The sequence below is a fragment of the Drosophila melanogaster genome, chromosome 2R (genome assembly GCF_000001215.4).
Source record: "Drosophila melanogaster chromosome 2R".
Taxonomy (NCBI): Eukaryota; Metazoa; Arthropoda; class Insecta; order Diptera; family Drosophilidae; genus Drosophila; species Drosophila melanogaster.
This window is the reverse complement of record NT_033778.4, coordinates 21487129-21501808: the sequence shown is the minus strand read 5'-3', so window position 1 is coordinate 21501808 and position 14680 is coordinate 21487129. Positions and strand designations below refer to the sequence as shown.

The 14680-nt window shown below is 41.9% G+C and overlaps 3 protein-coding genes across 7 annotated transcripts; 2 read left to right on the top strand and 1 right to left on the bottom strand.

Annotated features, from left to right (window-relative positions):
* Positions 1-76: 76 nt before the first annotated feature.
* Positions 77-2906, top strand: TAF1C-like (TATA box-binding protein-associated factor RNA polymerase I subunit C-like). The gene is made up of 2 exons (NM_137741.5): positions 77-184; positions 262-2906. Exon 2 carries the CDS (start codon positions 264-266, stop codon positions 2790-2792), a length of 2529 nt encoding a protein of 842 aa, NP_611585.1. The 5' UTR covers positions 77-184; positions 262-263; the 3' UTR covers positions 2793-2906.
* Positions 2907-2990: 84 nt separating this feature from the next.
* On the bottom strand, positions 2991-3228 carry CG46395 (uncharacterized protein). Its single transcript, NM_001382134.1, has one exon. The coding sequence runs from the start codon at positions 3176-3178 to the stop codon at positions 2996-2998; it is 183 nt and encodes a 60-aa protein (NP_001369107.1). The 5' UTR covers positions 3179-3228; the 3' UTR covers positions 2991-2995.
* Positions 3229-3879: 651 nt separating this feature from the next.
* Positions 3880-14642, top strand: Fkbp14 (FK506-binding protein 14). Of its 5 annotated transcripts, none has more exons than NM_166452.3 (5): positions 3880-4028; positions 6483-6678; positions 13448-13536; positions 13603-13790; positions 13964-14642. In NM_166452.3, the coding sequence occupies exons 2-5, from the start codon at positions 6485-6487 to the stop codon at positions 14141-14143; spliced, it is 651 nt and encodes a 216-aa protein (NP_726074.2). In that variant the 5' UTR covers positions 3880-4028; positions 6483-6484; the 3' UTR covers positions 14144-14642. The 5 variants fall into 5 exon arrangements, with proteins under 5 accessions (NP_726074.2, NP_476973.1, NP_001246448.1 ...); NM_057625.5 differs by lacking the exon at positions 3880-4028 and adding an exon at positions 4599-4745; NM_001259519.2 differs by lacking the exon at positions 3880-4028 and adding an exon at positions 4599-4745 and having other exon boundaries at positions 13603-13802.
* The last annotated feature ends 38 nt before the right edge of the window (positions 14643-14680 follow it).

Genomic DNA, 14680 nt, shown 5'->3' with positions numbered 1-14680 from the left:
TGAATATTTTGCTTGTAATGCTCATAACAGCAAGCATGCGGTTGGGTAGACATAAATACCCATCACTAATCAGCTGTTTCTTGCGTCCAGAGGAAACGTCGTGCGTTTGGCGTTTGATTGAGTCAAATTCAATTTGTTAACTAAATTCTTTCGTGCAGAACTGGATAGCTGATCGAAGAAATCCGTAAGCCAGGCTCACATGCATCAAAACACATCGGCCAGCTAGCAAAATCCGATTTCTTATTTATACTCCAATTACAGACATGCCGCGACGCTATCAAACAGCTCTCAATTCGGCCAAATACAGTGCCCAGGTCAAGACCAAAACTAGTGACAACGAATCCGATTCCGAAGATGATCTTCCGCCGGATCAAGATGCTGAGGATAACAATGAGCCAGATAATCTGCGCAGCATTTTGGAAAATGCGCCGCACTTCTCTTATCCCGGCTTGAACACTGGAATGTTGGGCCAACTCTTGTACGATCATCAGGATAATCCGAAGCAGGACTTGCCAAATTGCTCGGTTACGGTGCCGCTACCCCTCTTCCTGGCAAAGGATGGACAAACTCCCCGAGTGGAGGCATGCGTCCAAAGGCCATTCCGCTACGACGATTGGACACGGCAATTGCAATTAGGCAAGGCTATATTTGATAGGCGACTTAAAAATATGAGACAGCGTGTACAGAAGCAGGAGCAAGGTGTACACGATGCCAGTCTGTTTGAGATGGCTGAGCACATAGCCCAACAGGAGAATTCCTTCTTCAGGGACAGCTACGATTACTACTACACAGGCGGAAACCTAAACACGATTCCGTTTGATGGAAACGATCAGCTGGCCATGCATGTCAGCGGTAATAAGCTCAGAGATTTGCACTTTTCCCGAGATTATGGTGAGGCGGAGTTTTGGCAACCATTGCATTCGGCTACGATAGAGGAATCCTCCAGCGAAGTCTTTGAACTTCTTCCGCTCCACAATTTAAATCGCAGTCAAATGTTCCTGGCACGGTTGCTGAAGGAGGTTTCCCTATACGAACTTAAATGCAAAGACGAACAGGATTCGGATTCAGATTACGAACTCATTCGCCATTGCATGTTTAGCAGTCAAGTAGCTCCTTTTACAAGCGCTGCACAATCATTGGCCAATGCCAATACATTGGCCTTAGCTAGCCAGGATAGGTCTTTGCGCTTCGTGGATATTTCGACACAACAGGATATAGCCAAGCTTGATGTTTGCTTGCTAAAAGGACTGAAGAAAACCTCGAGTACCTGGGCACAGTTAAAGCAAGCAGAGGAAAGCACCTTTCACTGCCTAACACAGCCAGTTTTGTTTACCGTAGATGTGCGATGCAATCTGCCTCTGAATCCCTGCTTTGCCAGCGGCGTTCACTCAAAAGCTTGCGAGAGGTTCTCTTGTTTGGCCAAGGGTGTGAATCCTAATCTCTTGTATGTGGCTAGTAATCACAACTTCCACTGTTTGGATATCAGATGCTTGGGTAAAAAGCTGACCGATCGAGCTGTCGTCACCTGGACGCATCAGATGACCTATCCACCCTGTTTTATTGACACAAGCGTTCACCAGGACAGTGAATATATTGCGTTAGGTGGACTCTTACCCAAAGATTTGCGAATTTGTGAACTGCAAGGAGCTCAGGCAAAAAGTGTCGATGAAATGTTCTCGCCGGCAATACCATTTGCGCCGGTAACCCTGGAAGAAGCTTTAATAGATGCTCGCTTGGGAGGATTTGTGGATGTCTATGCTGATATAGCAGAGCGGGTAACGACCTGCATTACAGGAATGCGCTTTATTGGCTTAGAGGGGGCCAGTGATCAAGCTTTTACCCAGTTGCTAACCTCCAACAGCTTGGGAGATGTTTACTGCCAAAGACTAACGCTTAGGGATGAAGAGGAGCATGTCCAGCAGATCAGAACCGGAACTCATACAACGGAAGCCATTCGCTACCTTGCCAATGCCGTTAATGAGCGCGTCCAACGCGAGAACATCCGCTGCACACAAGTCCAGTCGATACCAGAGATAAGAGACATCTTTCGAGATGGTGCCAAAAGATCAAAACCTGAAGAAAAACCTTTAATCGTAGAGGAAATCGAAATTGACTATGGCATAGAAGATACTGATGTTTCAGAAGATGAAAGCCCAGCCTCTGAAAAGGTAAAGGAAGAACCTTCGGAATCCAAGAAAGGTGGTAAGAAAACGCCTAAGAAAAAAACCAAGGTGAAACCAAAACGGCAACCCAAAAGGAAAGCTGCCAGTAAGAGAAATGTTAAAAAGCAGAAGAGCATCAGTCGCGGTCCCTGGCAGAAATCCGCTTACAAGCTGTCCCACTACACGGACATGATGTCGACCCGTTTGCTGGACGTGTGGGATATGGAGGAGTACGACACCACACGAGACGTAACAAGAGAAATGTTCGATGAGCGTATAAAGGGGAAGGAGCTGGAACCTGAACAACGCATGGCCAATTGGTTGGAACAATTGCCCAGTCAGACAGTGGTACCCACTGAGGACGAGGTGACCGAGGGAAATCCCGACATGGTTCCCGGTACAAGTCTACCAAAGCTATATGGCGCCACTACAGCGAACTATTCAGTCATTCCAGCCCTTAATTCCGATCAGGACATCGGAGAGCGCCTTTTGAGTCCCAAAAAGGAATCGCCTGTTGAATTTGGCCGCGAGTATTCTATCTTGCTGCCCGGCCAGAATACTATCATCGAGGACTATCCCTGTGCCCCGCCAGCTAAGAGGCCCAAGGTTAAACACGTAAAGGGTTTCTAGCTTAAGTTAGAGTTGTTAACCTTAATTTAAATTTAACAAAAATAAATAGCAGATTATAAAGTATATTAAATAGAAGTAAGTAGATTTAGAATTTAGATTTCTGCCAACAATATTAAATGTTTTTTATTTTTTATTCGATTGCAATAATTTGAATAACACAACACACACTTCACATTAGCCCATCCCGAAAACTTTATTGCTTGTTATACTTGCCATTTTCGATTGATGTCACTGGTTGAGGATGTATCTCCACCAAGATCGGGTTCGTAGGCTGGATTCACGATTCCCTCGATGGGCTCGACCACAAAACGATCATTCCTGCGTTTGAGGGCGTATCCCACAGATCGTTTTGCCATTTTGGGCTTATCTTGATCGCCGTGCAGCATTATATTTCGCCCTTTTTTTTCCAACACGCCACACGACCGTTTAGAGAGTGCCTCAGATTTCGACTGATTTTCAATTAATTTGGGCAGTTTGCATTTAATTGATTGATTCGATCTATCTATCGCTCGTCGGCGCTCAGTGGGGCGTAAACGAGCCAAGGGTGACAATTCCATAGGAGTGGCCATAGATAGAATATATGCTTAGTTTAGTTTAAGCTAAGCTCGGTTGAGCTGAGCATCCAAAGCTTTTAGTTGGAAAAGATTATCTTGAACTAAATGCAGCGAACTATTGAATGCTATTGACGGGAACATTGGCATATTCACAGATACAATGCTGAAGCTCAGCTCCAAAAATTTATTGGGAATTAAAAAATTTTTAAATTGATTTTGACAACATATGTGCACACTTAATATTAATCGTTTTCATTATATCGTATCGTATTAATCTACCAGTGTACAAAATTATCAAGCACGGTTTAAAAATAAACTGTAATAAATTAAATTAGAGTATGAAAACAAAAGAAAATGTCACATAATTTTGCCGAATTTAATTCGCCAATCATTAAATTAACTCTTTATCAGGCTCCACCCACAAATAAAATAAAAGAGGCGCCTGCGCACTAGAAAAAGTAGGCGAGGCATAATGTTGCTTAAACTTTGATGCCAGCAACATGTAGACTACGGCATATTCTTTGGAAACTCCTTTTAGTTAAACTTGAGCAATTGCTTGAATAGGTTGTGTGTCCTTCGTGTTCCATATATTTTTCGTTTTTGTTACATTTTTCAAAACGATTATTAGCTTAATAAAAAATGAATAACTTTTTGGAATACATTTCGGTATTACATTGTTCCTGTAAGTTCTGATTAATCATAAATTTAAAGTTAAATTTTAAAAAATTAATCTTACATATTAACTAATTTATTTGGGATAAGGAACACCTTTGATTGTGTCTTAACCTAAGTCCGCCTGATCCGCTCCTGAACAAGTTTCTGCTTGATTACGTGGACAAGTGCTCTCTCTTATTCTGCCCCCCGTATTGTGGATCGCGTTCCCACAGTATGTGAATCTCTTTTGGCTCTACAAAAACACGATCTTTCACTCTCTCTCGTACTCTTACACGTGTGGATGGTGGTGGATCACGATCCCCCGCCTCCTCCCGCTCACACTTTCCGGGTCTCTCTGAAGATTTCCACTCTTTTTATATAGGGGTGCACCCAAAAAAAAGATAGGGAATATAATGAAAAAAACATTGAAATACAAAAAAAACTATAATCTTATGAAAAACTTGGAGGAATGCAATATATATAAATAAGATTTTAAACTAAACTACAAAATAATCTGGTCTAACTTGCAAAGTGCCACAAAAATGTTTCTGAGTGTAGAAGTAGCGGTTAGTAAAACAACGTCGGCGGCTTCGGTTCCAGCATTTCTCGCCCGCACTTCGATCGAATCGGACGTGTTTGCACTTCACATCCGCCGTTTGCTCGCGTGTTTTCTGTTGTTCGCCCGCCGCATCCGCCCCCGCCCCTTCGCCGGAATCGAGTGATATCCGTCTGTGGAAGACCAAAGGTATATTACAGATATCAGATCGTAAATCGTGTGCTTGGCTTAGCGTAAACATCTTGGAAATGTGCTCATTAAGAAATGAAAATCGAGAAATCGAAAGAAAGCGTGTACTTTGCCATTGCTGTCGTGTCTCTTCCATTCATATTCAGTCCACGCCATCACACATGCATACACAAATAAATATATATACACACACATACGCCCCAAGAAAACCGAATGATGGAGGAGGAGAAAGAGAGCTTATCGCTACAAGTCCATGAAAATAAAAATAAAAAAATATCGCCGGTCATTTGCTCTTGCTTTTGTTGCTAAAGATCGGCTCGGGTCAGCAATTAGCATTTCTGATTCGAAATAAGAGGAAAACTCCTGACGTGTCGCTTAGGAAAAGATTTTCCGAAACATTTAGCGCCGGTCTGTAAATTGGATCGCTTACGGTAAACTTCGTACCGCCAGTTCACTGAACCTTTCATAAAAGACACACAAAAAAAAAGCTGAAACAAAAAGATACGTGTGTAAACGAAGAAGCTGGATCGCCCAACAGGTTTTAAGGCCAAAAAGTGGACGCTCAGTACAGTGAAGCGGCTTCTGAAAAAAAAGATTTTGAAATATATTTGAAAATGTGATTTTAGGATTATTAGCCACAGGAGGCCATCTCGTCTTATCTATTTATAGTATTTGAAGTATTTCTAGTCCCTAAATCTGTGGATTTTCTGGCTTCAGCTTGGTCTTAACTGTAACAATTGCATATCATAGCATATGAACTTATTAGTGTAATTAATCATTTTCAAGCTTAAGCAAAAAAGTAAGGCATATGTGTGTTCATGTCTCTGAGATTTCACTGTATAAGGAAAAAGAAGCAGAAGCGAAAGAGAGCAGTTGAAGAGGAAGATCAAGAGATGTTAATGCCGATTTCACGTAATTGAGGCTTGACCATTGCCTTTCCATTAGTGAAAGTTTTCCGACTATATAAAGACCCACCATATTTTATTTTTTGTTTGCCTTATTAGTTTTTTTATTTTACGGCTATTCGAATTTTTTTCGCTTCTTTTTTTTTATATTTGGGTGACCTAGGCGCTTTCAAAACTTTCATTTAACCAGAAACACCCACCAACATATCCCATTGGAAATGACTACGATGGTCATTACGCATACGCCACCGCGTACGCGCAATAATTTCGCTTGGCTTTGGGTCTTGGCTTGCATAATCCCCTCCAGCTGGTCGAGATGGTCAAAGCTGGTTGGTTGGTCGAATTCGGTTCCCCACTCGAAAATGAATTGCACATTTGCATAATGACTAATTTTTGCTGTTCGCGCATCCCATTCGCAATCGCTGCGAATACCCCTCGCCATCCATACGATTTCAATTTCAACTTTACACTGTTGAGCAAACAACTGTTACACCTCTCCGGGTAATTGGCTTAAATTCATCATTTAACGCTTGTGCAACGCTAATACGCGATTAAAACGAAGATGATGGCGAGTAGATGATAGTGATGATGAATCTGTGTGTATAAAAGTGATGAACATCAATCCGAGCAAGACATTGGTGCTTCGGTTTAGTTTCGAGTTAGTGGATCTTATCGTCTGTAGTTCGAACTCAGTTAATTTTAAGGATTAGCAAATCTTAAACTCTTTATAAGGTTTACTATACTCCTTGTAGTCGAGTGCATAAACACGTTCCCCTTTTTTTGAAAGTCTCTTACGTTTTGTGGTAATCAAGTTTGCCCATTTATCTTGCAGCCATGTCGAAATCCAATCTCGTTATCTCGTGCCTTCTGCTGGTGGCCATCAGCAACAGCCTGGTCCGGGCTCAGGATCTGAAAGTGGAGGTGATCAGCACGCCGGAGGTGTGCGAACAAAAGTCCAAGAACGGCGATTCCCTCACCATGCACTACACTGGAACTCTGCAGGCCGATGGCAAGAAATTCGACTCGAGGTGAGTGATCTTAAAGTGTACAAAACTAAAATAGGCACACTTTGTTATCAATGAACTAAGCTAAATCCCATGCTAAAGTGATTATTTCACATTGCCCCAAAAACTTCGGCAGAATGTCAGAGAGTTCAGGATGAAATATTTTTAAAGCCGATGCTGTCCGTAATCTCCACACACACGCATCCATTGGAGATGCAGATTAACATACTCGCAGATACATGTGTTTTCCGTATGGGATTAAAGCTGCTGGTGCTGCATAGTCAGTCTGTCGTCGCGGCGGCTCATTGCCGTAAATTAGACGCCAACTGATAAGCGATCTCATTGTTGCATTGTCGCTGACGCTGTTGTTGTTGTTTTTTGCTTGTGCTGCTGGTGCATTTTCCATGCCTGAATGCCCCCCTTCTTCCTGCAACCCAAACTCAAACTCAAACCCATTTTCCCGCTTTTTGTTTCATTTTTCTGTGGGTTATGGGCGTTTATAGTGACGCGGCCCTCAATTTTTGGCTTCATTAAGCAAAGAAATCGTTTTCCGGTACAAATAAGATTCTTAAAAACCATTTAAAAATATTACCCATAAACAATTTGTTTTCAAACTATAGTTAGCTCTTAAGCAGTAGTTTCAATTAAAGAAAATGATAAGGCGCTACTTATTTTCTTATCTCAAATATTCTTTCTCATATTCAACCTTTGACTTTCTTGTAATAAATCCTGTAAATAAAAGCCACAGCGAAACTTGAGCTCCCAGCCCAGATAGCCATACAAAAAACCAATTAAATTTAAAGGATAACCAAATTATTTCACATGTGCGGCTAATTAACACCCCAAAGTGGGTTGTTTGCCACCAGGCAAACAAAAAATCTTTGTGTAACCGTTTGGCAAGCGGTAAAACTCATTATCAGTGTTTTATAAATATCAGCTGGGGCAAAAACTTGTCGATAAGCGACCTCAACTAGATTAACTAAACTGATATATTGTCCGTTGATTGCATATAAATAAAATATACGTTGAGTGTGAGGGCATTACTCCACCACTCTCTCTCTCAGTTATCAAATTTTGATTTAATTTTACGACCAGAAAATTGTGTTTCTCGCAGGGGAAACGATTTTATAAACGTCTGACTGACCCCAAGTATTTCAAATTGCCCCGGCTTAACCCGTTTTGTCATATGCTAAAAAGGGAAAACATTTCATTTTCCCATCCATCTCATTGGACATGTTGTGTCCTTTCACTTACCTTGAGTTTTGGTAGACAAATTTTGGTTGCAAATTATGTGGAAGTTGCAATTCGTCTCTTTCGGGGCTTAAAAGTTTCGCAATTGCTGTTAAATTTGGCGTGGCAAAGTCTCTGTGAGGCAGGAATGGCGGAGTTGGCCAACTAACTAACTCAATCAGAGTGCGTCCCCGTCTTTGCCGTTTTTCTCTCTGGCCTGCCACCTGTTGCGCTGCGGCTTAAATGCCCTCGAAGTTGGCTAACAAACAAGGCACTTTGTGCCAGTCAAGTGCAGTCAAGGATGTCGACAGGCGTCCTCCTCATTCGCCATCTTCTGTTCGCCTTGTGCGAGAAATCCTTTTCAGCCACTTCTTGCTTTTCAGCCTCAAGCTGCGAACACAGCTCCTTCTGCCATTTTCGGCTTCGGCTTTTGGCCAAACAGTCTCCGCCTTGCAGCGGAAATTAGCTGGCTGAAAGCCAGCTTCACTTGGCTATAATTAAGCTTTTGCCGGCAGAGCACCTGAAAAAATGGGTTTAAAACGAAGATGCGATGCTCCTTGAGAGAGAGATAAGTACGAAGATTTTGTTCTGCTTTTGACGGGTTTGTCGATGGAATTTCTTATTGAAATGCCAATCAAAATGAAAAACTGTCCTAAGCACACAAGCATAGGGAAACGGAAAACGAATATACGACTATACGTGCTTAATTGATATTAAAATGGATTACAACCTACTTGGTTGGCCATAAAAGAAACTCTACTATATTTCGGACAATTACAAATATACCCCCAACTGCCCTCATCCCTTTGCATTTTATACTCGTAACTAATTCAATAATGAGGACCAGGACCAGAGCTGGAGTCCTGTCACGTGCCTGCCGCCTTTTATCTCCATTGTCCCTTGGTTAGGGATCCAACTGGCGGAGGAGTCCATCATGTCTACCTGTCATAGCCATACCCGGGTCACGTGCAGCCACAGTTTGTCAATGACTTTGGTCCGCACTCCACATCTTCATTAGAATTTCGCGACGCGGCGCCTCCCGTTTTTGTGGCAACAAGTTGAGCTCCACTTTTGACCCGCAGACCTTCTTTTGGCCGCATAAATTATGCAGCCTTTCGTCGCTATATTCTAATCAGCCTGACGCGTAACATGACTACACTGCTCCCTTTCACCTGCTATGATATATGTATACTAGTATGCCCCCCATCACAAGATTTTCATGTGCGCTGTGTCACTTTTCCGGGGAAATTAATTTGTTACTTGAGTTGCAGCAACAAACTTGGTGATGTTTTCGCTTAAAGTTTCGCTGAAACAAATGGAGAGATAGTGTAAAGGAAATTTTAGGAGCTTTAAGTTAGAGCTCTTCATAAACATATTTAGTTGGTATTTTATAAAGCCATATATGGTATTTGGGGTCAATTCACACCTTTATGCGACACTTTTGATGAACATGTTAATGGGCCATATTTCGTATGGGTGAAAGTTGAGACAGCCAAATGATAAAACCACAAAAGGCAATGTCCGATGCTATAATGAATATGTTTTAATTGATTTATTAATACCTTTTGCTGTCCAAAGGTACGCAAGTAGCATTTCTTTCAGTGCCAGCCGTAGTTTGAATATGAAAAGAGGAGTGGCTCTTTTGTTGGCATCCTCGAAAACATGTTTCACAAAAATTTTTGACAACGTAACGTTGAAGTAGTCAAGGGGAGGAAATAAAGAGGAGCACAAGTCAGTTACCTGAAGCATCGGGCCATAACTTGCGATGTTGTCGCTTTCTGGCTGCCATGATTTGTATGTTCCAAGTGCAAAGTCCCCCATTTTTTTCTGCCTTTTTCTTCCCAATTTTCCCCCCTTTGTGTCAACTCTTTTGCAGCAAGTGCAATTTAATGTCCAAAAGCAGAGTGCGTAAAAAAACAAAAACAAAAAAAAAATAGCAGCAGCAACCAGAAATGCATCAAAGTGAAAGTTTTATTTAGCTTACACTCTGGACAACCTTGAATGTGGTGCTGCTGGCCATGGAGTGGAAAATGGGAGTTGGAGGTGGAAGTGGGAGCTGGAGTGGGAGTGGGAGGAGACCTTAAGCTCTGCTCGAGTGACCACAGAAACCTTGACACCATTGATGGCAAAACACTTGGAACAAAGTTGTGGCGTTGCAGACTGCGACTCAGACTCCAGTAAATCTAAAGCTCATTACCATGTGGATGCAATCAAGTGCGGCTGTTTCTGCAACTGCAACTGCAACAGCCGTCTGACTTTTATGGCAACTCTTGCCACGAATGTATATTTTACTCGGCTCGCGCGTCAGACATTTGTAGATAGTTTAAATAATTAATGAGCTTCAACGGTTGCAATTCTTATTTTCCACAATTTACAGCAGCTTTTTTCGGGGTTGTGTGTTAAGGGCGATGGAACGTGATGCCGCCAGCTGGGGCATAAATTTGGGTGTCCTTTGAGGTACTTGTGCCGACACTGAAAAAAAAGGATACGTAGATAGAAAGAAATAAGTCTATAAACTTACTAAATATATTTCAAATATTTCATTTTCCTAATTAAACAAAAAAAACATCCATGCATTCAGAACTTATAGTAGTTCAAAGACCATAAACCCAACTGTTTTCTCTCAGTGCTGCTGGGCTGCAAACTTGTTCAAACTTTAGACTTTTTGTGTGAATTGTTCGCACGTTGACCATTCCCGCCGAGAGAAATCCTGCGCCGCAGGTCCTGCTGGAGTCCTTGTTCTCTGGTGCACGTTAATCGCAAGTTGTCGCCCCAATGGGGAGGTATCCAAAAAAGCGGAAGGCAAAGGAATTGCGGTTGCATATTTGATTTTATAACTTTTCTTGGCCGGACACATAAAACGAGGTCATCAAGGGATCCACCCAAAAGGATTCAATTTGATTGGATTGAATGTGTCTGAAGTCGGCGGAGTGACGTGGTATGATTTCGGGTGGCCATATGCCCAGCCAAAAGATTCCCACCCATCGAAATGCCACCACCCGTGGTGCGGAATCACGTAGAACGGCAAACGGATGTTTGGGCGCCCATTCAGCTGCATTTTAAATTATGCGATGCGTTGGGACTTGGCTCGCAATTCGCAGATACAGATACAGATACAGATACAGATACCAACACGGATTCGAATTGGGATTGGGTTAAAAAAGGAACAACACACGGCACAGCCAGTGGAAGAATGAAATCGAAACTTATTAAATATTTAGCGAGTGGATGAATGAGTTTACATTTTTTGCTTGACTTTATGATAATGCGCTGGCCATAAAGCCAAAATGTAAAAAGAAGCACCCCGCAACACACACACTTGTGCCTCCCCCCCTGACAGCAGACCCCCCATTATTTCCCACTTTAGACCACAATCTAAGCCCCATTGGAGACGAGCTGGAAAAACCTGCGAATCGCTTGCAAAATATCGATGAAATTCCGTTTGATATTTGCCAATTGCACAACAACTGCAACAGCAACAGCAACTGCAACTTGTTTGCCCACCTGCGAGTGAATTCAGGTCTGATCTCAGCTGACCTTTTGTTTGTCTTGTCCGGTAATTCATAAATATTTGATTGCTTCAGGGGGACAAACAGGACGAAGGACACGGAAGTCCGTTGAGAAGAGGGGGGGGAGGGGGCTCAATCGTGCTGACTGAAACAATCAACACGTTTAAACGATTTTATTAATTTATTTACGACTCGACAGCTCCGTTTTTTAAACGGTTTCGCATTTAAAGTTGTGGGGTGTAATATTGTTGAAATTTAATTAAAGTGTCATTGCAGTTAATGCTTATTTATTAAAGTTTATAAGCAGTTTTTAACTCAAAACTTAAAAAGCGAATAAGCGATTTTAGATACCCGTTCAATAGTGTACAAAAAAAAAATAAACATGTAGAGCTTGTTGTAAGCTTCGCAAATCGCATAAATTAGCGAGGATTCAGGAGTAAACACTCCAAGGATATGAAATGGAAGGAAGGGAGACTCCATAAAATGTTTCACATATTGTACTAGATATTCATGGAAAATAATGCAATAAAAATTCACAGCCACAGACGGCGACACCGAAATAAAGACAAGCCACCAAGGTGTCTTAGATGCCGCGTAATCCCTGGAAAACCAAACCGAAACACACACAGGACATGCGGAATCTCAAGTGGGTTGGGAAGGGGGGTGGTGGTACAAATTTTTTACGCTTTTTTATTCCATCTGGAGATTTGCACTTGAGCGAAAGGCGGGCGACAAAAACAGCAACGACGACACTTTGGTTACGCTCCAGCGTAACACTTAACCGCTCTGAATGTGAATGTTCGTTTTTTTTTCTTTTTTGCGGCCCGGTTGGGTGGATTATTCAGCGGCAATCCGCCGAGCCACTTGCCGCACCTCCACTTGCCACTTGCCACTTGCCCCATCATGGTTGTGACTTGAACTGGAATTTGAAACAACAGCCGGCGCATGTAAAAATGTTTTGCAAAATGCCCAAGAGATGCACATAAAATATTTAACAGACATGCCCTACAACTTTTTCCCAGCCATGTGGGTGACTCCTCCTGGTTGGTTAATCATTTGTTTCCTTTTCCCCAGCCTCGAGTGCAATAATCTGTCTCGGCTCCATTTAAACGGGGATAACCAACAAGTTCTTAAAAACCCAACAGCCAAACAACTTTCTTAACAAACAGCAATAATAATATAATGATGAACAACAGGAGAGTTTTCGAAGGAAAACGTCAAGGAAACTTTTCCTGCAGTCAGCAGGCCCAAGCGACACATTTCAATTGCCAACTTCTGATCTCTAGAGGCTTCAGAAAGTTTAAGAACATTTGTTCAAAAAAATTATAAAAAAAAAATCTTTTAAAATGTTTCGAACAATAGGAGAACAGCTATATTACAGTCTTAACTAATTATTTCAGCTGAAGATCGTTACTTAAGCTTTGAAATAAACAAATTTTGATTAATTCAATTGTGTGGAAATGAGATGTGTAATGTACTTAGAATTTATATTGTTCGTGTTTTATGTATCTGTATATGCGGCTTAGCCTTAATTTGTATTAACACCCTTGAAAAATGCACAATTCAAAACTGAATTAAAGCCCATAAGCTCATGTTGGCCTATAAACGCCATTTTACAGCGTGTTTATGGCTCCATTTGCGATATGCCCCCGACCTTTTTAGCAAACCCTGAGCTACTGTGAATCCATTTCTATATATCATAATCATCGCGAAATGGCCTGCAACTGTGCCACATCATACATCAAGCTCAACAAGCGCGACATTCTCATGCATACCTGAGCAGCTCCATTGCCTTTATATCCCCCCTTTTTTACGTTTAGCAAATTAAAGTAAATTCGCTTAGCGGAACCATCAAATAAATAATTTTTATAGACTGCAAATAACGAAAGATATGAAAAAAAGAGAGCAGTCATAAAGAAATGATGAATTGTTTCGGTTTAAGGTGGCTTTCAGCCCACGACACCTGCAAGCACTTGAAACTTTGTGGCCAACAAGCGTCTAACAATTTGTATGTCCCCGTGTTTTTTTTCATCTCGTTTTTTTTTTTTTTGCAGCTTCGACCGCGACCAGCCCTTCACATTCCAATTGGGCGCCGGCCAGGTGATTAAGGGTTGGGATCAGGGTCTGCTCAACATGTGCGTGGGTAAGTGCTTGCGAGAAGTGCTCGGTAAAATGTGTAAATTAATTTGGAGTTCACTTTGAAATCCAGGTGAGAAGCGCAAGCTGACCATTCCTCCCCAGCTGGGCTATGGTGACCAGGGTGCCGGCAACGTGATACCGCCCAAGGCCACCCTCCTCTTCGATGTGGAGCTGATCAACATCGGCAATGCCCCGCCCACCACCAATGTGTTCAAGGAGATCGACGATAATGCCGACAAGCAGCTGAGTCGCGAAGAGGTAATCGTCTATGTATGGATCGCACTTTTGTTACATATACATGTCTCTCTACACTGAAATATCCGTTGGATGTGGGATAAGTTACTAACCAGCCTATGCTTTCAGTAGACTAGAGCAATATATAAAGTAGCTACAATTAAATTAATGCTGGATATTATATCTCTCCTCTAAAGGTCAGCGAGTATCTAAAGAAGCAGATGACCGCCGTGGAGGGACAGGATTCCGAGGAGCTGAAGAACATGCTGGCTGAGAACGACAAGCTGGTGGAGGAGATCTTTCAGCACGAGGATAAGGATAAGAACGGTTTCATCTCGCACGATGAGTTCTCGGGACCCAAACACGACGAGCTGTAGTGCTCAATAATGGGGGTTCTTGGTTTGCCGTCAACATCGAAGGGACACGAGTGCTTAAGTTATATAAAACCCAAATATATACACAAAAATAGAACATATACAACAGATGAGGCACGAGCCGAGCAATAAATCGAGTGCAACCAAATGCTTCCCGATGTCATTTTGTATATAGCATACATATCAGCATCAGCATCAGCATCTGCATCTGCATCTAAACACCAACACATTAGAGGAGTGCATTAGTAGTTTGTGTGTCTGTAACCCCGGTACTAGACGTAGTTTAAATTATGTACAATCTGAGAGAGAATGAACATCATTTTTATATACATTTATAGGTTGTTATATATTTTGTGTCGGCTGCGGGTGGTGACGATTTTTAGACCCATCGTAAAGATAATATCGTATAATATCGTATATTGTAAATCAGACACACTCTCAAGACGAAGTCAATTGAAACACTTTAAATTGAATAAAGAATTGCTATCAATAATTTAACAAGACGCGGCCTTTGTTTTTTCTAATTTATCTTATATCCAC

Excerpts from the sequence above, each read along its gene's own strand:
- CG46395 (NM_001382134.1), bottom strand. The coding sequence starts at position 3,178 with ATGCTGCACGGCGATCAAGATAAGCCCAAAATGGCAAAACGATCTGTG.
- TAF1C-like (NM_137741.5), top strand. The coding sequence starts at position 264 with ATGCCGCGACGCTATCAAACAGCTCTCAATTCGGCCAAATACAGTGCC.
- Fkbp14 (NM_001259519.2), top strand. The coding sequence starts at position 6,485 with ATGTCGAAATCCAATCTCGTTATCTCGTGCCTTCTGCTGGTGGCCATC. Across the intron at positions 13,537-13,602 it reads TCTGCTCAACATGTGCGTGG|GTGAGAAGCGCAAGCTGACC; the intron begins GTAAGTGCTTGC and ends TTTGAAATCCAG. Across the intron at positions 13,803-13,963 it reads GCGAAGAGGTAATCGTCTAT|GTCAGCGAGTATCTAAAGAA; the intron begins GTATGGATCGCA and ends TCTCCTCTAAAG.